The 19,828-nt window shown below is 39.8% G+C and overlaps 1 protein-coding gene across 1 annotated transcript; it reads right to left on the bottom strand.

Annotated features, from left to right (window-relative positions):
* Nucleotides 1-9,167: 9,167 nt before the first annotated feature.
* Nucleotides 9,168-10,082, bottom strand: LOC113291801 (protein MAIN-LIKE 2-like). The gene is made up of 2 exons (XM_026541292.1): nucleotides 9,414-10,082; nucleotides 9,168-9,320 (listed from the first exon to the last, which is right to left on the bottom strand). The coding sequence occupies exons 1-2, from the start codon at nucleotides 10,080-10,082 to the stop codon at nucleotides 9,168-9,170; spliced, it is 822 nt and encodes a 273-aa protein (XP_026397077.1).
* Between the last annotated feature and the right edge of the window lie 9,746 nt (nucleotides 10,083-19,828).

The raw sequence follows: 19,828 nt of genomic DNA, 5'->3' as shown, positions 1-19,828 counted from the left end.
GCCAAAAATTTGATGGTTTATCAAAATTGATTGTAGTTGTAGTGGTAAAACTGGGTCTTTTCAGACTTGTGAAGAAAACAGTTTTTAGGTTTAAATTTAAACAGGCAAATAAATTTGTTTGAAAACTTTAGGGAAAAACACCAAGACTTTGATTCCACCATTTACCCATTATTTGATAAATTCTAATAATTAATATTCATGCAATTTTTCTTTTAGAGTGATTCTAATATTATGCCTTTTGTAGATTTTTGAAGTAATAAATGTAAACACCAAGCATGAAACATCAAGAGTCTTAAACTAAGCATGCTCCATCAAAATGAATCACAATTATTCAATAAAAATCAATTTTCCAATAAAAATTCCATGCAAATAATCATGTAATAATATTGCAAATAAATAATAAAGTTAGAATTATACCATAAATAAGGACCAATGGCTTCCTCCGTCGCCTTGGCTAAGGGGTTTATCTCCTCATATCAAAAACTTGCTCAAAATTGCTTAATAGGTGTTTTTATTGATGAATATGGTGATAAAGAGAAGTTTGCAACGCTGTATAAATGTTACAGCGTCACTGTTACAAAGATGAGTAATGCCGTTTATAAACGATACATATCTAGCACCGTTGAACTACGACATATTGTATCTGCGTTAAATATTATTCAAGAACGACGGACTTTGAGAGTCCGTTCTTCGTGTTCTTGAAGGTATTCAATGGTGGACACAGCAGCAGCAAAAAATCTCGTAAATCCTTCTTCTCGACTCTCCTCAACTCCCAATTCTCTCCTCCGGGTTTCTAAAACTTTCTCTGAAAAAAACCCAACTATATATAGCCTTCAGATTCCCTAGAAACTCGATCAAATTCGAGAATAAATCTCTTATTCTTCACGTGCAGTTTGAACAATAATTCCATCCGTCGATATTTGTATGCGTCTGTTAGCTATTCTATTGCTCCCAAAATCTTCTCCGACTTGAACTCGACTAAATACATGGTTGTCCAGCGTAGAAAATCCCCCAAAAATCTCTCACCAATCTTTGAAACTCAAAACAGAACACCGTGTCCTGTTAGGACTTTGATTACTTCTCCCGGTCATTCCAGCCCAATTGGTTGGGTCCAATTGATTGTACCAGGCCTGTTTAGTCATGTAGAGTCCATACGTACCAAATACAGCAATTGAATCTCCTAAAATCACGTCCGAAATTCGATCTCCAAATCTTCCAGACACTGCATAGTCCTTTCCCGCCAAAATCTTGAGTTTGAAAATTGAGAAGGGATGCCCCCTATCCTCTGATGGGGTGCGAATAGCAAATGGGGCTGAAATAAAATTGTTGGGTGGAAATAACCAAAACTTGGGTGCCTTTACTGATTTTTCTGGGATGTTTTCCGCACTTTTTAGGGGTTCCTCCGGGATATTCCTGGGGTACTTCCGGTACAATTCTGGGGGCTTCCGGTACATTATCAACGGAGGTCCAAATGCCGCATTTTTAGCCGATTTCGCCACAAAGCCTTATTTTTCCAAAAACACCTACAAATAAATAAAATAACCAATTAAGTACAAAATCGAGCACTAACACTATATACAATTGAGATATATTATACACATAAATGCGTCTATCAGTTGGATTGGATGCGGATACCAAATTTGAAATCCGTAGTGTATTGGATTGTATCCGGATGAGGTGAAAACCGATCCATGCAAAGTATTTGAAAATATTTCTTCTATTGGGTTTATTTTACAAAAGAAATTGGATAATACTAGTGGGTATAAGGAGGATTTATCTTGTTTTGAAAAATTCAAGCTTGGACACATCTTTGATGACCTTGGTGAAGGTTATGATACTCTTACTAGAATATTTTATGCCAACATTCATGATGTTGTTCATGAGGACATGGAACTCAAGACCATGGTAAACAGAGAAAGGATTCTAGTGAATAGAGAGTTAATTTCAAAGATTACCAAAATTCCTTTGGGTAATTTTCGTCTTCCTAGACCAAGCAATGAAAGACATTCACATGAAACCATTTCAAAAGGTCTTTGTGGTAAAAGTGTTGTGTGGAATGGAGGAAAATTTTCTAATAATCAATTAGATTTTCCTCTAAAGTCTTCTGGAAAATTGGGTATTTCTAACCTTTGTCCTTCCACGTTTGAGAAATCTCGTTGGAGTCGTGATTTTGCGGAAATGGTCTATTACCTTGTGATGGAAACCAAAGGTCTTGACATTTGTGGATTCATTATTTTTCAAATGTTAGACATGACTTCCGTTGACAAGAAGTTAGGCTATCCATGCTTGATTGAGCGTATTTGTCGCAACTTATCCATTGAACCCATTGGGAACCTCCATTGGAACCTCCAAGCTTGTTCGGACGTGTACTTTCAATCGAATTAAGGAATATGCTTGCAAGAGACAAAGATATGACACAACTAATGGCTCGAGTGATCCTTCTACGAAGCTTCTTCGCCAAATTTACAAAGGTGTTTGTAAATTGAATACCGAAGTAAGTTGTTGTTGATGGTGGTTTTTAGCTTAGGGTTAAAATTGTAAAACGTTGCATCTGATGTGACGTCACTCTGCAAGGAAACAGAGCCATGAGTGTTAACCTCTCCGCTGACATATTTATTGAGCCATTCAATATATTTACATGAAATTTATCCAGACTAGCGCATGTAGCAACCATCCAACGTTCTGTAAATTTCGGCACCTTGCCTATATTCACTTAATATAAGTTTATTTTAATGTTTTCCATGCTATGTTCCCAGCTGAACCCTTAATGTTGATATGGCATGACAATTTGTGTTCACTCGCAGCAGAGTAGCACGAATTTCCAAATATCAAGGATAAGGTATTCAATCAGAAAGCATGCTGCTCTCTGGCTATGAACTTAAAGAACTCTGTGTCAACATGTAGAATTCAATAAATTACTTTTACGCCTTGCGCAGTATACCAGACCTTGCTTGTCGAAAATAAGCCTAGGAAAACTAGGTAATTAATCCGCCATGGATTAGAAGGTGCAAAACCTTACCCAGAATCAGGAAACAAGGAGCCGCAGCAGCAAAGGGAGGCGTGGCCATGACTTAGGCCAGCTGGCGCCACTTATCATTGGCCACGCCCCCATCCTATATCGGCCCTACTTCCCTCGACCAATCAGGTCGCCTTAAAACCGCCACGCTCACACCAGTTGTGGCTGGGCCCATACCTGCCGACCCCAGTTTTCATCGACCAATCAGGTCGCTCTAAAGCCGCCACACTCACGCTGGAAGTGTGGCCACACCATGTTTAGCTGGCCTTCCCTTTTTTTGACCAATCAGATTGCTCTAAACCTGCCACAGCTTTAAAAGAGGTGTCAAGATGTCGCCATACCATGTTGGCTTCCCAAAACCGCGCCAACATACTAACGGCATCCTAAACATGCCACTTACCGCGTCAACATGCTAACGGCGTGCCAAACCTGTCAAAATGCGCCAACGCGCCATAAATTGCACCCTACGTGCTAACCGACCTCCTATTCGGTGCCAACGCCATGATAAGCTCAAATTAGGGTTTTCTAGTCAGAAGCACGACCCTGCATTAACCAAAACCCTAATTTTCGCAACACAAATTATGCCACTTCGGCCCCACAACATGTCACGAGCCTTGTAAGGCCCAAGAATCCCTAGGAATGGCGTCATATCATAGCCACACACGACAATCCTTACTCTTGTTACCGTTTCCACACTACGACCTTGCCATAGTTCCTTTGGCGTAGCTATGGCATTGTTTGCACAAAAAGTGTCGTCATGCCGCGGCCGCATGCCACACGCACCAATTAGGGTTTCGACATGCCAAACCCTAGTTTAGGCAAAGTTGTTACATCAACCAAGCCAAGTAACATTTCCCAGAGCGCTGGGATTGATGTGGCAACAGGGCCAATGTTGCCACGCCACATTTGGGTCTAACACCGATGTGCCAAAGTCTAGCGGCCATGGATATGCAGACGCTACTTCGTGCCACTGCCATGTGCTAACTATGCCAGCCACACCAACATGCCACAGTCATGCCGCACATGCTAAATAGAGTTGCGATACGCCAAACCCTAATTTAGCTAAAAGTTACCATGCCAACTGGGTTCAGTGGCTCTCCTGAGACCTCAAGATTAACTTAGCAACAGGTCCAATGTTGCCAGAAGCCATATTTGGGTCTAACACCAATATGCCAAAACAGCTGCCACGGCTACGCCACAGGCACGCCGCTATGCCATGGATCCGCCAGGCGCCACTATGCCAATGACGCCACTTCACTATACAACAAGATGCGGTCATAATCAATGGTCATCCTTCCTCATGAGATGCAATCTTAACCATCCAAGTCCTCCACCAAACTGACAGACTTGTGGAAAGTTTCAGGCGACCAGCTGCCTAAATCTAGTGGCCATGGCTACGCCAGGCGCCACTTGCATCACCGTGCCACTGGCATGCACGAGTCATGCCAGCCATGCCACATTGCCACTAGCGTACACCAAAACACCACCTCGCCATTATCAGGCGCCAACACAAGGTAGCCATAATCAACGTCTACCCTCATTCATGAGATGCGATCTCATCCATCGAAGTTCACCACTGAACTGACAAACCTGTGGAGAAGTGGGGTAATGTGTAAATGCTAGAAACCACGTCCATACTATGAGAGGAAACGGGTTAGTTTACACCCACTACTTCTTTCCGCCACTAACTGTCCACTTTCCTGACACTTTCTTATAATGGGCATGTTGCAGGCCGCACGCTGTAAACCGCCATACCAATACCCTGATGAGCATCCCCCAGTTTGTGACATGTTTGATGTCTCGAGTATTTTCATGGAAAAAGTGCAGCAGATTGCTAAGTGGGTCTTGTGTGCAAGAACTGGCTATTCTGATTAATCGTACGCCAGCTAAATGACGAATAATCATGTGTGGCAAGTTAAGTCATGAGACTTTCCGTAGGAAAATGACGTGTGACGTTATTAGGTTAGTCTTGTTTGGTCACCTGAGACTTGTTATAGGCCGGTGAACTCCGTGGCGAAGTTCGACGGTTGAGATTGCAATTTATAATAGAAGGTGGCCGTTGATTATGGCCATATCTTGTTGGCGCTAGTAGTGGCATAATGGCGCCTGTCAGTGGCATAGTGGTGCAGTGGCGCCTGCCTAAATTAGGGGTTGGCATGATGCAACCATAATTAGCGCGTGTGGCATGTGGGTAGTGGCCTTGCCTAAATTAGGGTTTGGCGTGCCGCAACCCTAATTAGCGCGTGTAGCATGTAGCCGCGGCACGGTGACGTTTTTTGTGCAGATGGTGCCATGGTCGCGTCAAAGGAATTATGGCAGGGCCATAATGTGGGAACGACCACAGGCGCAAGGATATCCATGGGTGGCCATGGCATGGTGCCTTTTTTAGGGTTTTATGGGTCCCGCATGGCTTGTGCATGTTGTGGGCCTAAAGTGGCGTAATTTGGGCCACGACAAAAAATTAGGGTTTCGACTAATGCCATTAAATCAAGAATCGTGTTCTGCTCGGAATACCCTAACTGGAATCTGTTATGGCGTTGGCCACGAACAAAAAGTGGGTTAACACGTAGCTGCGTTGTTTGTGGCACGTTGGCATGTTGATGCGGTAAACTGGCGTGTTGGCATGTTTCTGCCACAGTATGGCATGTTGGCATGCCGATTAACATGTTGGCGCGATTTGGCGAATTGTTTAACTAATTGACATGGTGGTCGTTTTGCATAGTTCGGTCTTTGAATGCGTGTGGCGCATTTAGAGCAACCTGAATGGTCGATGCGAAAGAGGGACGACAAACAATATGGGTTCGGCCTCATTCCAAATGAGTGTGGCACATTTAGAGAGACCTGATTGGTCGATGGGAAAGAGGGTCGGCCTCATTCCAAATGCGTGTGCGCATTTAGAGCGACCTGATTGGTCAATGGGAAAGAGGGCCGACAAGCAATGTGGGGCCTTCCTCATTCCAAATGCGTGTGGCGCATTTAGAGTGACCTAATCGGTCGATAGGAAAGAGGGCCTGCAAGCAATATGGGGTCGGCCTCATTCTAAATACGTGTGGAGCATTTAGAGTGACATGGTTAGTCGATATAAAAAGAGGTTGACAAGGGCAACATGGAGCGTGGCCAGCGGCCACAGGCAGCGCCTGTTGGAGCGGACTGTCCAGTTATGTGGCGCGGCGGCGCCTCTTTTGTTGTCTCTCCCATTTGCCACATTTCTTCTTTATTTCTCGTTTTTTGGTAGGACTTTGCTCCTGCTAGCTCCGGGGCGGATCAGTTTCCTAGGTTACCAAGGTTTTGCCTCGACCAATAGGGTTCGTGTAACACCCCGTGTTTTTATCATGGCGCATGCTAAAAGATGCGCCATTTGCTTGTGATGAAGCTCCATCCAAATCTTCTGTTGTGTTGGAAAAGGAAGATTGGCCCTTGGCCAATGCGTTGACAATGTTCAGCCAACATGGCTGCACATCGGGTTGGCAGCGTACAGCCAACATGGCTGCACATCGGGTTGGCAGGGGACAGCCCACATGGCTGTACATCGGGTTGGCAGCGGACAACCAACATGGCTGCACATCGGGTTGGCAGCGGACAACCCACATGGCTGCACATCGGGTTGGCAGTGGAAAGCCCACATGGATGGACATCGGGTTGGCAGCGGACAGCCAACATGACTGGACATCGGGTTGGCGCACAACCAACATGGCCGGGTACATGGCAACGACCATGAATAGTAAAAGTGGGGAGTTGATGAATGATTTTTCCTCCCCTAATCAAAGTTGTAAAAATGTTAAGTTAACATATATAGGGAGGGGTACTTGGTTGAAGGTGCATATACGGACCATGCACAAAGTAAGATAGCCTTAGAGATGTACAACCATCACGGCTGGACATTGGAGTGGCCTATGGGCCAAAGACGGAAGTAAAACTATCACGGACCTTCACGGGACTTGGCTCAGTAAATGTTCAGCCGTCTTGGCCGGACATTGAAACTGACATGTGAGCCAGAACTGAATGTAAAACCATTACGGCCGTACATCGTAGTTGGTCCAGAATGGTAAGGTGCAGCCATCATGGCCTGGGGAGTTGATGAATGATTTTTTCTCCCCCAATTTAAGTTGTAAAAATGTCAAGGTAACATATATAGGGAGGGGTAGTTGGTTGAAGGTACATATGCGGGCCATGTACCAAGTGAGTTTCATAGCTTAGACGGAAGAGTATAAATGATGCTTAGGCCTCATTCGTAGATATGTAGCCTTACCAATGGAGCGTGTTAAGCATGGCATCACTATGTCGTTCCGCGGACCAAGTATTCATCACTTGGATGCATTTTGACGGAACGACCTATACGGACTAAGCCATTACCTTTATTGCTTGGCCACGGCCTCGCAAACGAGTTGGTTTAAGTTCTTGTCCCTTCGTTGATGAACTACGGTATGTGCTTGATCCCTTTAGAGTACGGAAGGGTACGTAGGCAGCCGCAATGAGTTGCAGCATTGCCGGTCCAACACTTTGTCGCTCATATCATCTAATTGTGAGATGATTTCGACATTCTGGCCTCTCATATCATCTGGCTCGGTAGCTCGACGTAAGAGATGATTGTGGCCAAACTTGATGAGGCAAGTTGCATTTCATTCATTGGATGCTCATACTTCCTATTAAGGCGTTCGACATAGGAAAAAACCCGAGTATCGTAATTTAGCTCAAGAGGAGTCCATTTTGATGGGAAACGACCCAAAGATCACGACATGGTCACCAGAATTTAGCCAAATTCCATCGTTTAGGGCCTCAAAAGGCCGTTTTTGCCGTTTTAGGAAAGTTTTTGTTTTCTTAATAAACCCCCTTCGCGGAACAAGGGTAAGTTGGAATGGTGTGGAAGCTAAGTTATCTGCATCATGCTCCAAAAGCATGCTTGCAAGGGAAAATGGACGTGCATTTTCCCAGCTTTGAGGCCCGGATCGTAGCTTCATCATGGCGCACCGGGGAAGTTACGGCCTGCGAGGAAACGCGCCAAAGGCGTAATTTTCCGGCCCGTCACAATTCGAGATATTTTCACAAGGCACAAAAGACCTAACGTTTGCAAATTAGTTAGGCCGAAAACTTGAATCTTGTGAGTTATCACAAAATTGAACAAATTTAACAAATTCTGTGTGTTGACACAAAATTTTTTTATTCTTAGAGAGCAGTTAGCACATCTTATGATTGAGCATTTTCATGCAGACCTTAATTTTGATACTTTGGGAAACTCATGCTACTCAGCTGCGAGTGAAAACTGATTGTCATATCATACCAATACTAAGGGTTCAGCTGGGGAACATAGCATAGGAAAAATACTCGGCAGGATCCGCCATTAGTGAGTAATGCCATTAGGAGCTTATATACTCATTAGACTCTATACTAGTGAAAAATTCATCTAGGAGCTTGAGTTTCAATATAATATGAAGAGAGGCATAGGCACTCATCAGATTTTGATATATTCTTCAAATTCCCTGCGGAATATAGATATATCAAGGTCTACTACTTCTGATGTCGGGTCAGGTAGATGGACTTTTACAGTTTTCACCCTATTCTAAAAACCACCATCAACACATACATATTTAGCATCACCTGTTTTTTTAATTTACATAACATTAAATGGAGTTTACCTAAAAATTGAGCCGTAATATTAAAGGGAAAAGTCATAATAATATGCACCAGACTATCATAACCAGCTGGTTTTTCTTTGATGGTACATTTGTAAATGGTTGCCGCCGAGGTCGTCTTTGCTTTAAGTTCATGGATTACACGAAGATGTGAATGCTCCCAGTACCACTCCATATATCCTGGAGCATTTTCATCACCTCGGTTTGATAGGTATTCCAGGGTTGACCAACTCATCCTCTGATCCCAATGGTCAATAATAGATGATGAACTAGAGTAAGCTACCTTGATGGTGTCAGTATTAGACTTGGAATGCTCCACGTCCAACTTGAACTTGCCACTTATGTGATGCCATGGTACTCCTTGTACATAACCGTGTTGTCGCATCACCCTTGAGCCATTGTACATCACATAACCTGTGGGGTGCCACAACGGTCCATAATAAAGGCACAACTCGGAACGACCCGCTATATGTCCACTAGCTCAGTCTTCCTTGTATGGATCAAATCCTACCTCCGAGGCCTTAATTGAGTCTAATTTCTCCCTCAATTGAACCAATTGCTGCTCCTTTTTCCTTGATTGTGAACTTGTACTTTGTTCCTCTCGGTGTACCTTTCTCCCACTGTGTGTTCACATCTGCCAATTTCAGACTAGGGTAGTGGTCATAGATCCATGTCTACATAGATATCAAACCAAGTATTAGAAATTGATTCTTAAATTAGAGAGAAAAAAACATAACGGTCAATCGATTAATAGAGTTGAAAAATACCTGGAATAGACTCACATTCCCGTCAATTTGGCTAGTTCTAAGCCTCGACGCATTTCTCAACTCCTCCATCAAGAATTCCAGGCATGTCGTGCCCCAGGAGTAGTCAGCTACCTTATTGAGAGGATGCAATAGTTGTAGAAGGTTGGCGTCTACTCGGTTGCCACTAGCATTGGGGAAAATGACACATCCCAATACACACAAGAGATAGGCGGTGGCCGCGGCATCCACTTCGGCATTACTTAACGGTCCTTGATTTTCTTTCTCGGAAGTGCCTTTGAACATCTTGATCAACTGACTCATGTTAAACTGTCTAGTTTTGCAAGAAAAGCACCTGTTGAACTCAATGTATGATGTCTCTTTATCCCAACCAAAACACTTTTTACACAAATCATAAAGTTGTTCCCAACTTAACTGCTTTATGTAGTTATACTTGAAAACTACACCATGGTCATTGAGATTAAAAATCTGCCTCACATCATTTGGAGTAATGGTCATCTCCCCAAACGACATGTGAAAGGTGTCAGTCTCGGGATACAATCTCTCCACAAAAGCTGATATCACGACCCGATCATGTTTCAACATTGAGTTCTTGGCAGCAGTTGATAATCCCGAGTTGGGTATAGTTGTCTTGAACCTTTCACATTCACCATCTAAAGGCCAATCTTTCATTACTTTTGTTGGTGCGGCAGTAGGTTTGAGTAGACGAATCGCATCAGAATGGTACTATTAAATACACATTACAAAATAAATATAGTAGTATTACGAACAAAACGGCAATACATTAGCAAAAAATAATATGATTATTACCTCGGTTTCGTAGATTTCTCTGGCCCAAGAGTCTTTGTAGCCAAATAACAATGCTCCTCCATCTCTATGCAGCCCCGATATTTCTTCTTCAAAATCCGTCTTCTTCAACTCAACGGGGACAAGGTGTGATGCTTTCTTCGCGATTGGCTTCCTTGTAACTCCTCATTCTTACCACTTCGTTGTCCTTCTTCTTCTAATCTAATTTCTGGAACACTTTGTCCAACTTCATATTGAATGATTTCTGGAGCGCTTGGTTCTACTTCTTCTTGAGTTCCTTGTTGAGCGTTTGGTTATACTCCTTCTCGAGTACCATCATTGCTAGAATTTCCTATTTGAATCCTTTATCTCCGCGCACTAGCGCTTAGTTTCTTACCCTCTCTTTGACGAGGCCCTGTAATAGTTATACCTTGATCTTTGTTACCTCGCCTGTCCCTAAACAATAAAATTGGTTCGTAAGAATTACACTACAAACTACACAATCGGAAGTCATAATTAAAATATAAACTTCCGATTATGAACAATCGAAAGCACGGGTAAAAGATTTTCTTCTGATTCGATTACACATAATCGAAAGTCATATTCTAGTTTTATTTCCCGAATATGCATCAATTTGGGTTCAGAAATTGATAATGTCATGAGTCATATATAATCGGAACAAAACAATCTAACATATCCACCGATTGCACATACTCGGAAGTAAAGAAATAGCCTTTGGCTTCCGATTAAAACGTAACCTTGAAATTGGATTTTTCCGAAATCACAAATTTTTCAATTTTTATAACTTACATAATCCGTAGTGGGTTGAATTCGTCTGACATACGATTCAATGAATCGGAAGTCAAATACTATATAGTATCTTCGATTCTGGGGACCAATTGTGTGTCTCTACATGTTCTAATCTTATGTTCAAATCGTAAGGAAAAATATAACCTAGATACCGATTATGTCAATTTTAGGGTTCAGTGGCAAACAACTACATATAATCGGAAGTAAGCTATAAAAATTAACTCTCGATTCTGGTCGATGTAACCGAAAACCCTAGAAAATGGACACAATCGGGAGATAAAATGAAGATCTAACTACCGAATCTGGGAAATAACCGAAAACCATTGAACTTATATATTTTCATGGATTCGTCAAAGTGAAGCAACATAAACACATAAAATGATAGAAACTTACCTAATTGGGGCCATTTGCTGGAGAGTTTTATTATCAGAATCACCACCACCACCTACATGAGCGGCTTCATCTTCTTCATGTTCGTCGTCTTCTTCGTCATTTGCAGCAGTTACAATCACTTTGTTCTTTGATTTTTCTCCAATTTTTGGATCATCACCACGGTAGAAAATTTTTTACTCGAGCTCTCGTGGGTTCATTAGTTCCAGTCATCATTTTATAGAAGAATTGACGATGTTTTTGATTCGGCGATGAATGACGACAATGAATTGAAGTTTGAGAACGACGAGGGAATATTGTTTTTACTCTCCACAATCGTAAGGGAAGAAGAAGAGGACAAGAAGAATTGAAACGAAAATAAAAGAAAATGAAATGAAATGAAATTCCTAGGCTAGGTTTTGGGTGATTTTAATCGTCGAAAGGTTGTGTAGGCATTTATACAATCGGTAGTCATATGATGTTCATTTGCTACCGATTATAAACGGTTTCCCCAACTTCATGTTTTTTGCAAAACCGATAAAATTGAGTTTTCTACTTTAACAATCGGTAGATATGATATGTTATCATTTTACCGATTATGGTGATACCCCATTCTTAAAACAAACTAGTAATCGGTAGCCAAAGACTCTATACTAAACTACCGATTATAGAAGGGCACTTAAGTATTCTCCGGAAATTTGGACATCCCATAACCGTGTTTATAGGTTGGGAATAAAAAAAATCGCCCCTAATTCTTTCAGGGTCGCCCTTAAAGACGCCAGGTTAAATGTACCACATCAGTAAAAGTAATACTTATTTTCATGAGTAAATAAAAGTTTGATACTGCTTCATGTCAATGACTTCGCATTTTTTAGTCGAGGTTAACAAATCCCAATCCAATAACATGGATTTAAAAAATTTAAAAATCTTGTATGAATTGACAAGAGAGATTAACTCTTCCAAAATTTCCAAGAGATTCAAAAACGGTTGGTTGATTAAGATTGGGTAAATTATTTATATGTCCCTACTTTTAGAACCCAACAAATATATCCTTCCCCAAAATAAAAATATCCCTACCAATTTTAGGAATTAAAATTCAGAATTATTAGATTACTAAAATGCCCCCTATATATTTCACATTATACTAGATCAGACACATTAAATTCATTTTCAGTTTCTCTCGTTCCCATCAGTTTCTCTCGCACTCACTCACTCTCGATTTTTGATCTGCACCTGGAAAACTGAAACTGATAATTAATCAACTAGCCGTTGCAGATAATTGATTCACTAGCCGTTATCTTCTCTCTCTGATAATCAAAATACCACGATCTAAAAAAGAAACTGAAAAAGAAACTGAAAATCAACCATATAAATTAGGTTTCATCAGAAAACCTAACCGATTTCACTTTTGTTTCATCATCAACGTTCCATCATCAGAAAACCTAATTGAACGATTTGAAGATTGCAAAATTGAACAGGTAAAACCTAATTTTTGATGTCAGATTTAACTGATGCATGTATGTTTTGGTCTTGATTTTGTTAATGTAATGATTATATGTTTGTATTTTCCAGATTATTACACTGCGATTTACTGATTAGGTTTGATTTTGGTCTTGTTTAGTTAGTTTTGAGTTTTGGTTAGTGTTCTTGGGAGGAAATGATTTCTCGTCACATCTGAGTATTTTGTTTGTGACTAAAACAAGCATAATTTGGTGATTGTGAATGTTTGCTAGTTATGTTGATATTTCTCTTTAAACTTTTAGTATTATTTTGCTCAGATGCAAATTTGTTCAACTGGTAAATGTTTGAAAAATGTGATTCTAGAGATTTGGTTGGTTTAGATATTTTTGTTCAATTTAGGGGACCAACAACAATAATTGATCCAAATAAAAATTGGATCAACACTAGAAGTTGATCCAATTTAGGGGATAAACAACAACAGTAGATCCACATAAAAATAGGATAAACAATAGAAGTTGATCCATTGTATGCAAATTTGTTCTACTGTTTAATGTGTTTCCAAAAAAAAAATCTTAGATATTTTTGTATCAACAGCAGTAGTTGATCCAAATGAAAGGGATCAACAGTAGAAGTTGACCCAATTTAGGGGATAAACAACTGCAGTTGATCCAAATAAAAATAGGATAAACAATAGAAGTTGATCCATTGTATGCAAATTTGTTCTACTGGTAATGTGTTTCTGAATGATTTTTAGATGTTTTTGTATCAATAGAAGTAGTTGATCCAAATAAAAAAGGGATCAACAATAGAAGTTGATCCAATTTAGGGGATAAACGACAGTAGTTGATCCATAAAACTGAAATGGTTCCTAGTTATGTAGTTTTCTACTATGAAAATATGAATGCTAACTATAATTATTGTTGAACTCAGGTTGAGAAAACATAATGCATAGGAGATCACCAAGGATAAAAAAGCAGAATCAAAATGAAAAGGTCACGCAAGAGATTAAGCAAGATAAAGAACCAAAACGAAATGTGAAGAACAAGAAGAAAATTGAAGAAGAGGCAACAAGAAAGAGGAAGAACAAGAATACAAATGAAGAACAACAACGAAAGGTGAAACAAAAGAAGAATGTTTAGGAAGAACCAGAACAATCAGAATCCGAAGAAGAAGAAGGGCAAGAAGAATCAAATGATCAAGAGTCGGAAGAAGAGGAAGATAAATCTGAAAAAGAAGCAGAAAAGGGTAAACCGAAGAAAGTTGTCAAAGGTAAAAACATAGATTGTAATATTTGTGATGGTATATATAACTATGTTGTTTAAAATGTTGAAAAAAATTTAAAATGATTGAGTTTCATGTATGAAGGCGGGTCAAAGGCGGAAGCAAAACCACAACAAAAGGTGAAAAACAGAACAATCATATGAAGAGAATCAAGGATCAGAAGAAGAGGAAGTAGCAGAAGAGGGAAAACCAGATGATTTGACTTTCATCTATGCAGGAAAGTCAAGAGCAAAAGAAAAAAATCAAAGGAGGTCTCCAACCATTGGTTGAAATAGGGAATTTTCTATGCAAAATGTTTGAAGTAGAAGATGAAAATAACAAGAAGAAACCGAAACTTGCACAAGCACTGAAGGAATCTCCATTCTGGGACATAATCATCCCATTTTACATAACAGACATAACTATTATAAGTGGTAAATGGTTGAAGAAGATTAATCTTGTAATGCAGCTGCCGATGAGTGCATTTAATAAAGGAAGCAAAAAGTTCAAATTTGGGGAATATGAAGAGTGCTCTCTTGAAGAAAAAGATTTCGCTTTGATATTCAAGATGAGAAGAGTGATAGAGAGTGAAGATTTGAAGAAGCAACTGTAATTGAAGAAAGGACTTGACTACAACGAATTTTTAAATAAAAAGTTCAGACCAGAAAGACCAGCAGATTGTCCAGACGCAATGGAAGTTGATCCAAGTGAATGGGATCAACAACCAATCTTGATCCAGTTTTAGTATCAGTTTTTTGTGGATAAACAATGGAAGTTGATCCATGTGAATGGGATCAACAACCAATGTTAATCCAGTTTTAGTGTCTACACTATTTTGATTTCCTCCAATTATCATTTTTTTTGGATCAACAATGGAAGTTGATCTAAGTGAATGGGATCAACAACCAATTTTGATCAGTTTTAGTATCAGTTTTTTGTGGATCAACAATGGAAGTTGATCCATGTGAAAGGGATCAACAAACAATGTTGATCCAGTTTTAGTGTCTACACTATTTTGATTTGTGTTGATCATGCTTCGTAGTTTCATCAAGACTGTGTTGATCCAATGTCTACTGAGGAGAACTACTTAATTGACCTATCGGCACCTGCAAGAGAACTGGAAGAAGAGAGGCGTAAGATAAAGGAACTAGAGGATGAAAACATCCTTCTTGAATGTGACAAGCATGAGATTTATTACATGGAGAAGGATCAAATTAAAATGTTTTTCCACATCACAATATTCTTGAGAGAGCTGTATGAGAGGAACAAAGACAAACTAGAGTTGCAAGCTGGAGAACTGGAGCGACTTGCTGATATTGACAAGAACATAAAGGAATGGCAGGAAGAGGAAAGGATTTTGCAGGAATCAATGAATAGAAATAAACCAGTGTATATAGGGAAGTAATTTGAAGGTTTGGAAGAGGAAGATTTGTTCACACAGCAACAATGAGGAGAATCATCTGGATACTGAAATCAACATGAAATGAACTCTGCGGCGAATGATCAACCAACATATGGGAATGAAACGAGAGTAAACATGGAAGTCGAAGATTCAGTGGCTGTGAACAATGAATACACTCAAGAAATGAACGATTCCTTGGGAACTGAAGATGAAACTCCAAGTACATTGGGAACTCAAGATACTTTTATAACTCAAGATAAGTGTTGGCAGAAGGGTTTTGAAGATGGAATGAAGTATTCGAAAAAACCAACAAGTAGCAAATCTGTGGAGAGTTGGAAGGACGGCTTTGATGCAGGAAGAAACCTAAGGAAAGATGATGACTTAGAGCTCAATATTGTGGTCGAAAGAAGAGCTCGATTCGGTGGTCGAAAACATTGCAATATCTTCTGGAATAGTAGAAGAGTACGTCTGTTGAGAAGAAGAATGATGACATACAAATGGAAGTGGTTGTGTTTGACACTCCTTCAATTACAACAATAAATCCAGATGAAATTTCTGGGTGTGTGCATACAGGTACCACACCGAGTTTCGGTGCAATAATGGATGAGGTAATGCGTAAGGCAACACAAGAAACAGAAGAGGTTGAAGAGAAAACTGAAGATGTTGACACTACATCAGGAGCTGCAATACGCGAAGGTTGAATAAATTGTTTAATCTGGATGCATTTGAGGAGCAAACTGAAGTGGAAACCGAATCAGAGGAACAATCCGATGATACAAAAGCATCAAAAAAACAACAGGTCAGTTCTCTTGTGAAACGAGTGAAGAAGGGAGAAAGGGCGAAGATAAGGACGTATGAACTTCAAAGTCAAACACCTCCTCGTAAACGTAAAAGGGGACAAAGGAAAGGTGGAAAGGGAAAAAAGAAGAAGCAGAAGGAGGAGCAAATTGAAATAATTGACCTCGACGGTGAAATTGATGTCACACCAGCGGAACCCAAAAAGCTGATGAAGCCACAAAAATTAAAATTGTGGAAAAAATGCAGTGGAAACGAAAAAAATATAATCCAGCCATTCTTTGAGAATGCAACTGAATGGTATGTAATTCACCTCAGATCACATAGTTTTTTTTTTGGTTTATGATAGTATTTTTTAATAACATATTCATTTGTTGTTTTTTTTGTTATTGAAAATGCAGCGAAAGAGCTTACAGTTTTTATTTCTGCAATCATGATATGGAAGTAGTCATCAATGGGAAGCAGATACAGTGTCTACTGAATAATCAAAATATTCACGGTGAGATTATTGATTACTACATCAATATGTTGAAACCAAAGATGGAATCGCCGGATAAACTAGATTACAAGAACCACATTATTCTCTCAACAAATGATTATGTAAGTAACCGAAAAATCTTGGTTTTTTCAAATGCATCGTCCAATTGATTGTAGCTTTTGTTTATAATGTAGATGATCGATAATATGGCAAACTAATATATTTGAAAAAATATTGGTACAACCGATATTGGGGATCTCAATAGCCTCAAAAAATATGGCAAAGGTAGAGAGATGTGGGATTCCGGAAAAGCTGAGGAACAGTTACACAGTGAATGTTGAAGACACATACCTCATAATACCAATGTGCTTGACTGATAAGGACGGTGTTGGATACCATTGGGTGGTGTTGGCGTTGGTAAAATAAAAATGGATAGTGTACAACTCTGTAAGGCGCAATCCGGATTACAATTGGAAATATCTTGTGATGATAGTACCACTTACTAAATGGCTGAATGAAATGGGCCACAGAGATCCAGAGACAGGTGGTGATATCGAGACAAGCTTTTCACATTACACCGTACCAGCACAAGATGGATGAGATTGTGCATTGCACACTTGCATGTACTTGAAGAATTTGGTAAAGCGTGGAAACTGTGAAAACCTATCTGAAATCACTAACTTAGATGAGAAGTTGAAAAAGAAGAGAGTGAAGATTGCAACAAGATTCTTGGCAGAATTGGGTTCATGGAAGAAACCGGAACGACTTCCTCATTCAGCTACTGACTCTATTGAAGAAACTGGAACAACCTCCTCAATGCAATTGCAAGACTCAGTTGAACCAGTGGTTGAACCAGCAGCTGAACCATTAGAGTGAGCTTGATCTCTTAGTCTGTTCATGGTCTGTAAAGAAAATCTAACTGTAGTTTTAAACATACTTATCTTAGTAAGTAAATCTTATTGATGTGGGTCTGATGATGAATGAATTATTAAGAACCATTATGAATGAATTATTATGGATGTATTTATGGTCTGATTATGAATGAATGTTACAGGTATGTATAGCTTGAGGAGTTTACTAGAAAATACAGATAGAACCATGCAAATTTTTTGTTTGTTTTGTGTGTCAACAACCATTGTTGATCCAAATAAGTTGTATCAACAACCATTATTGATCCAAAATAATTTGAATCAACAACCATTGTTGATCCAAATAAGCTGGAACCCAGTAACAATGTTTCCACACTATAGTGTAAACAACCATTGTTGATCAATTTGAGTTGGATCAACAATGGAAGTTGATCCACAAAAAAGGGATCAACAAATGCAGTTGATACCATTTATATAAGTATGTTTCCTGTAAAGTCAATAAACCTGGAACCTGCCAACTGACATATACTTGAGAAACAAAAGAATAAAATTCATAACAACAGTATGTCATTAAAAAAAATAACAAGTGCAAACCAAAAAAGCTTAAAAAAAGAAAAAGGAACACCCAACTAGTCAGAAACCTAAAACAAGTTGTTCAGAATAAGAAAACACCAAAAGAAATTCAGAACAACATACTCTTCAAGAAGCTTATCATCCTGGAATGAGACCCCTTGCGAAACGTTGGTGCACGAGGAGCCAAAGGAGCTCTGCGACATGTTCGACGGTTGTGAAAGGTGAGCATTCCACATTGGCCATACTTCCTCTTCTTGCGCACCTTTTCATGACTACCCCTATACCTAACACCTTTAGGCCTTCCACCTTGTTCTCGACCGCCATTGAGAGGCAAAACATACCCTTTTTCATTAATTCCAGGTGGCTTCTCAGAGTCCGGAATAGGATATATGGGTCGAGAGTACAACCTTCTATAGTAGTCAGAAGTATAGTAAGGGCTAATGTAATTGTACGGTTCATCATTTCCAATATGCAATATGGCTTTCATTGCATGAGTGCAAGGAAAGCTATGTTTTTGACACCATTTGCAGCTGCAAGTTCTAGAATCCAAGTCGACCATATGCTTTCCTGTTGTAGAAATAATCTCAAATACTTTCTCACTTGATCTCCGAAACTTGTATGAACGTCAGCCGGTTATCCTCTTGTTAAATCTTGCTTGCATACGAGGATGTAGATAGGGAAAAACGATTTGTTGGTTTTTACGGAATTGAGGAGACTACCGTGCGGAGACTCCTTGAACCGAGAGAAATGTTGAACCTCACATAGATACACTACAAGAATGGAGTGCTTTAAGTTCGAGAGATCAATCTGTAGGACTCCATCCTAAACCAAGACAATGGTCGTTCCAGAGTCAATTCGGTCACAAGAGAGGATGGGTTGATTTTTAGGAGGGAAGCTGAGAAATGTGTGAAATCAATGATGACCTGAGATTGTATGTGTGTTCTGTATTCTTCGTAGGAAAGTTCTGAGTGATTGAATTTACTCAGTTGAGAGTGATTGCTCAAACGGTGAGTTCGTGTAGACGAAAGATTGTCTGTATGAACTTGTCGAGAAATTCTTCTGTATACGAATGTTATCCCTTTCAATCATGATTCAGAAGCCTTTTATATTTCTGAATTGAAAACACCATGATCCCATGAAGTGTGACAGTTGCCGGAGTCAAAGAGTAGGCAAGTGGGAAATCATGTTAAAACCAGTTGCTCATCGTGCGGAGACTTGGTTAATTTTCCACCCACTACATTGCTAACTCCTCCAACTGATTGCATGACTTACTCACATTCTCGTCGTGTGTATGAACACACGTACCGTAAACCGCCAGACCAAAACCATAGTTAATATCCCCCACGTGACACGATTGACATCTCGTGATTGTGGAGTCAGTTGCTGACTTTATGGGACTATGATTCCTTGTATTGTTGAGTTGAACGTAATTTGCAAATGTTCTGAGACTCAAGAATTGAACATCTCTGTTGAGACAAAGATTTCATTGTATAATAAATGTTGATAACCTAAGACGAGCAAACTGTGCTGCTGAATTGTTGAATATTGATAGTTGAACCAATATTCCTTAGTCTGAGCAAATATTGCTCATCTGATCAAATGTTGCTCATCTGAT

The sequence above is a fragment of the Papaver somniferum genome, chromosome 6 (genome assembly GCF_003573695.1).
Source record: "Papaver somniferum cultivar HN1 chromosome 6, ASM357369v1, whole genome shotgun sequence".
NCBI lineage: Eukaryota > Viridiplantae > Streptophyta > Magnoliopsida > Ranunculales > Papaveraceae > Papaver > Papaver somniferum.
This window is presented reverse-complemented; position numbering and strand designations above follow the sequence as displayed.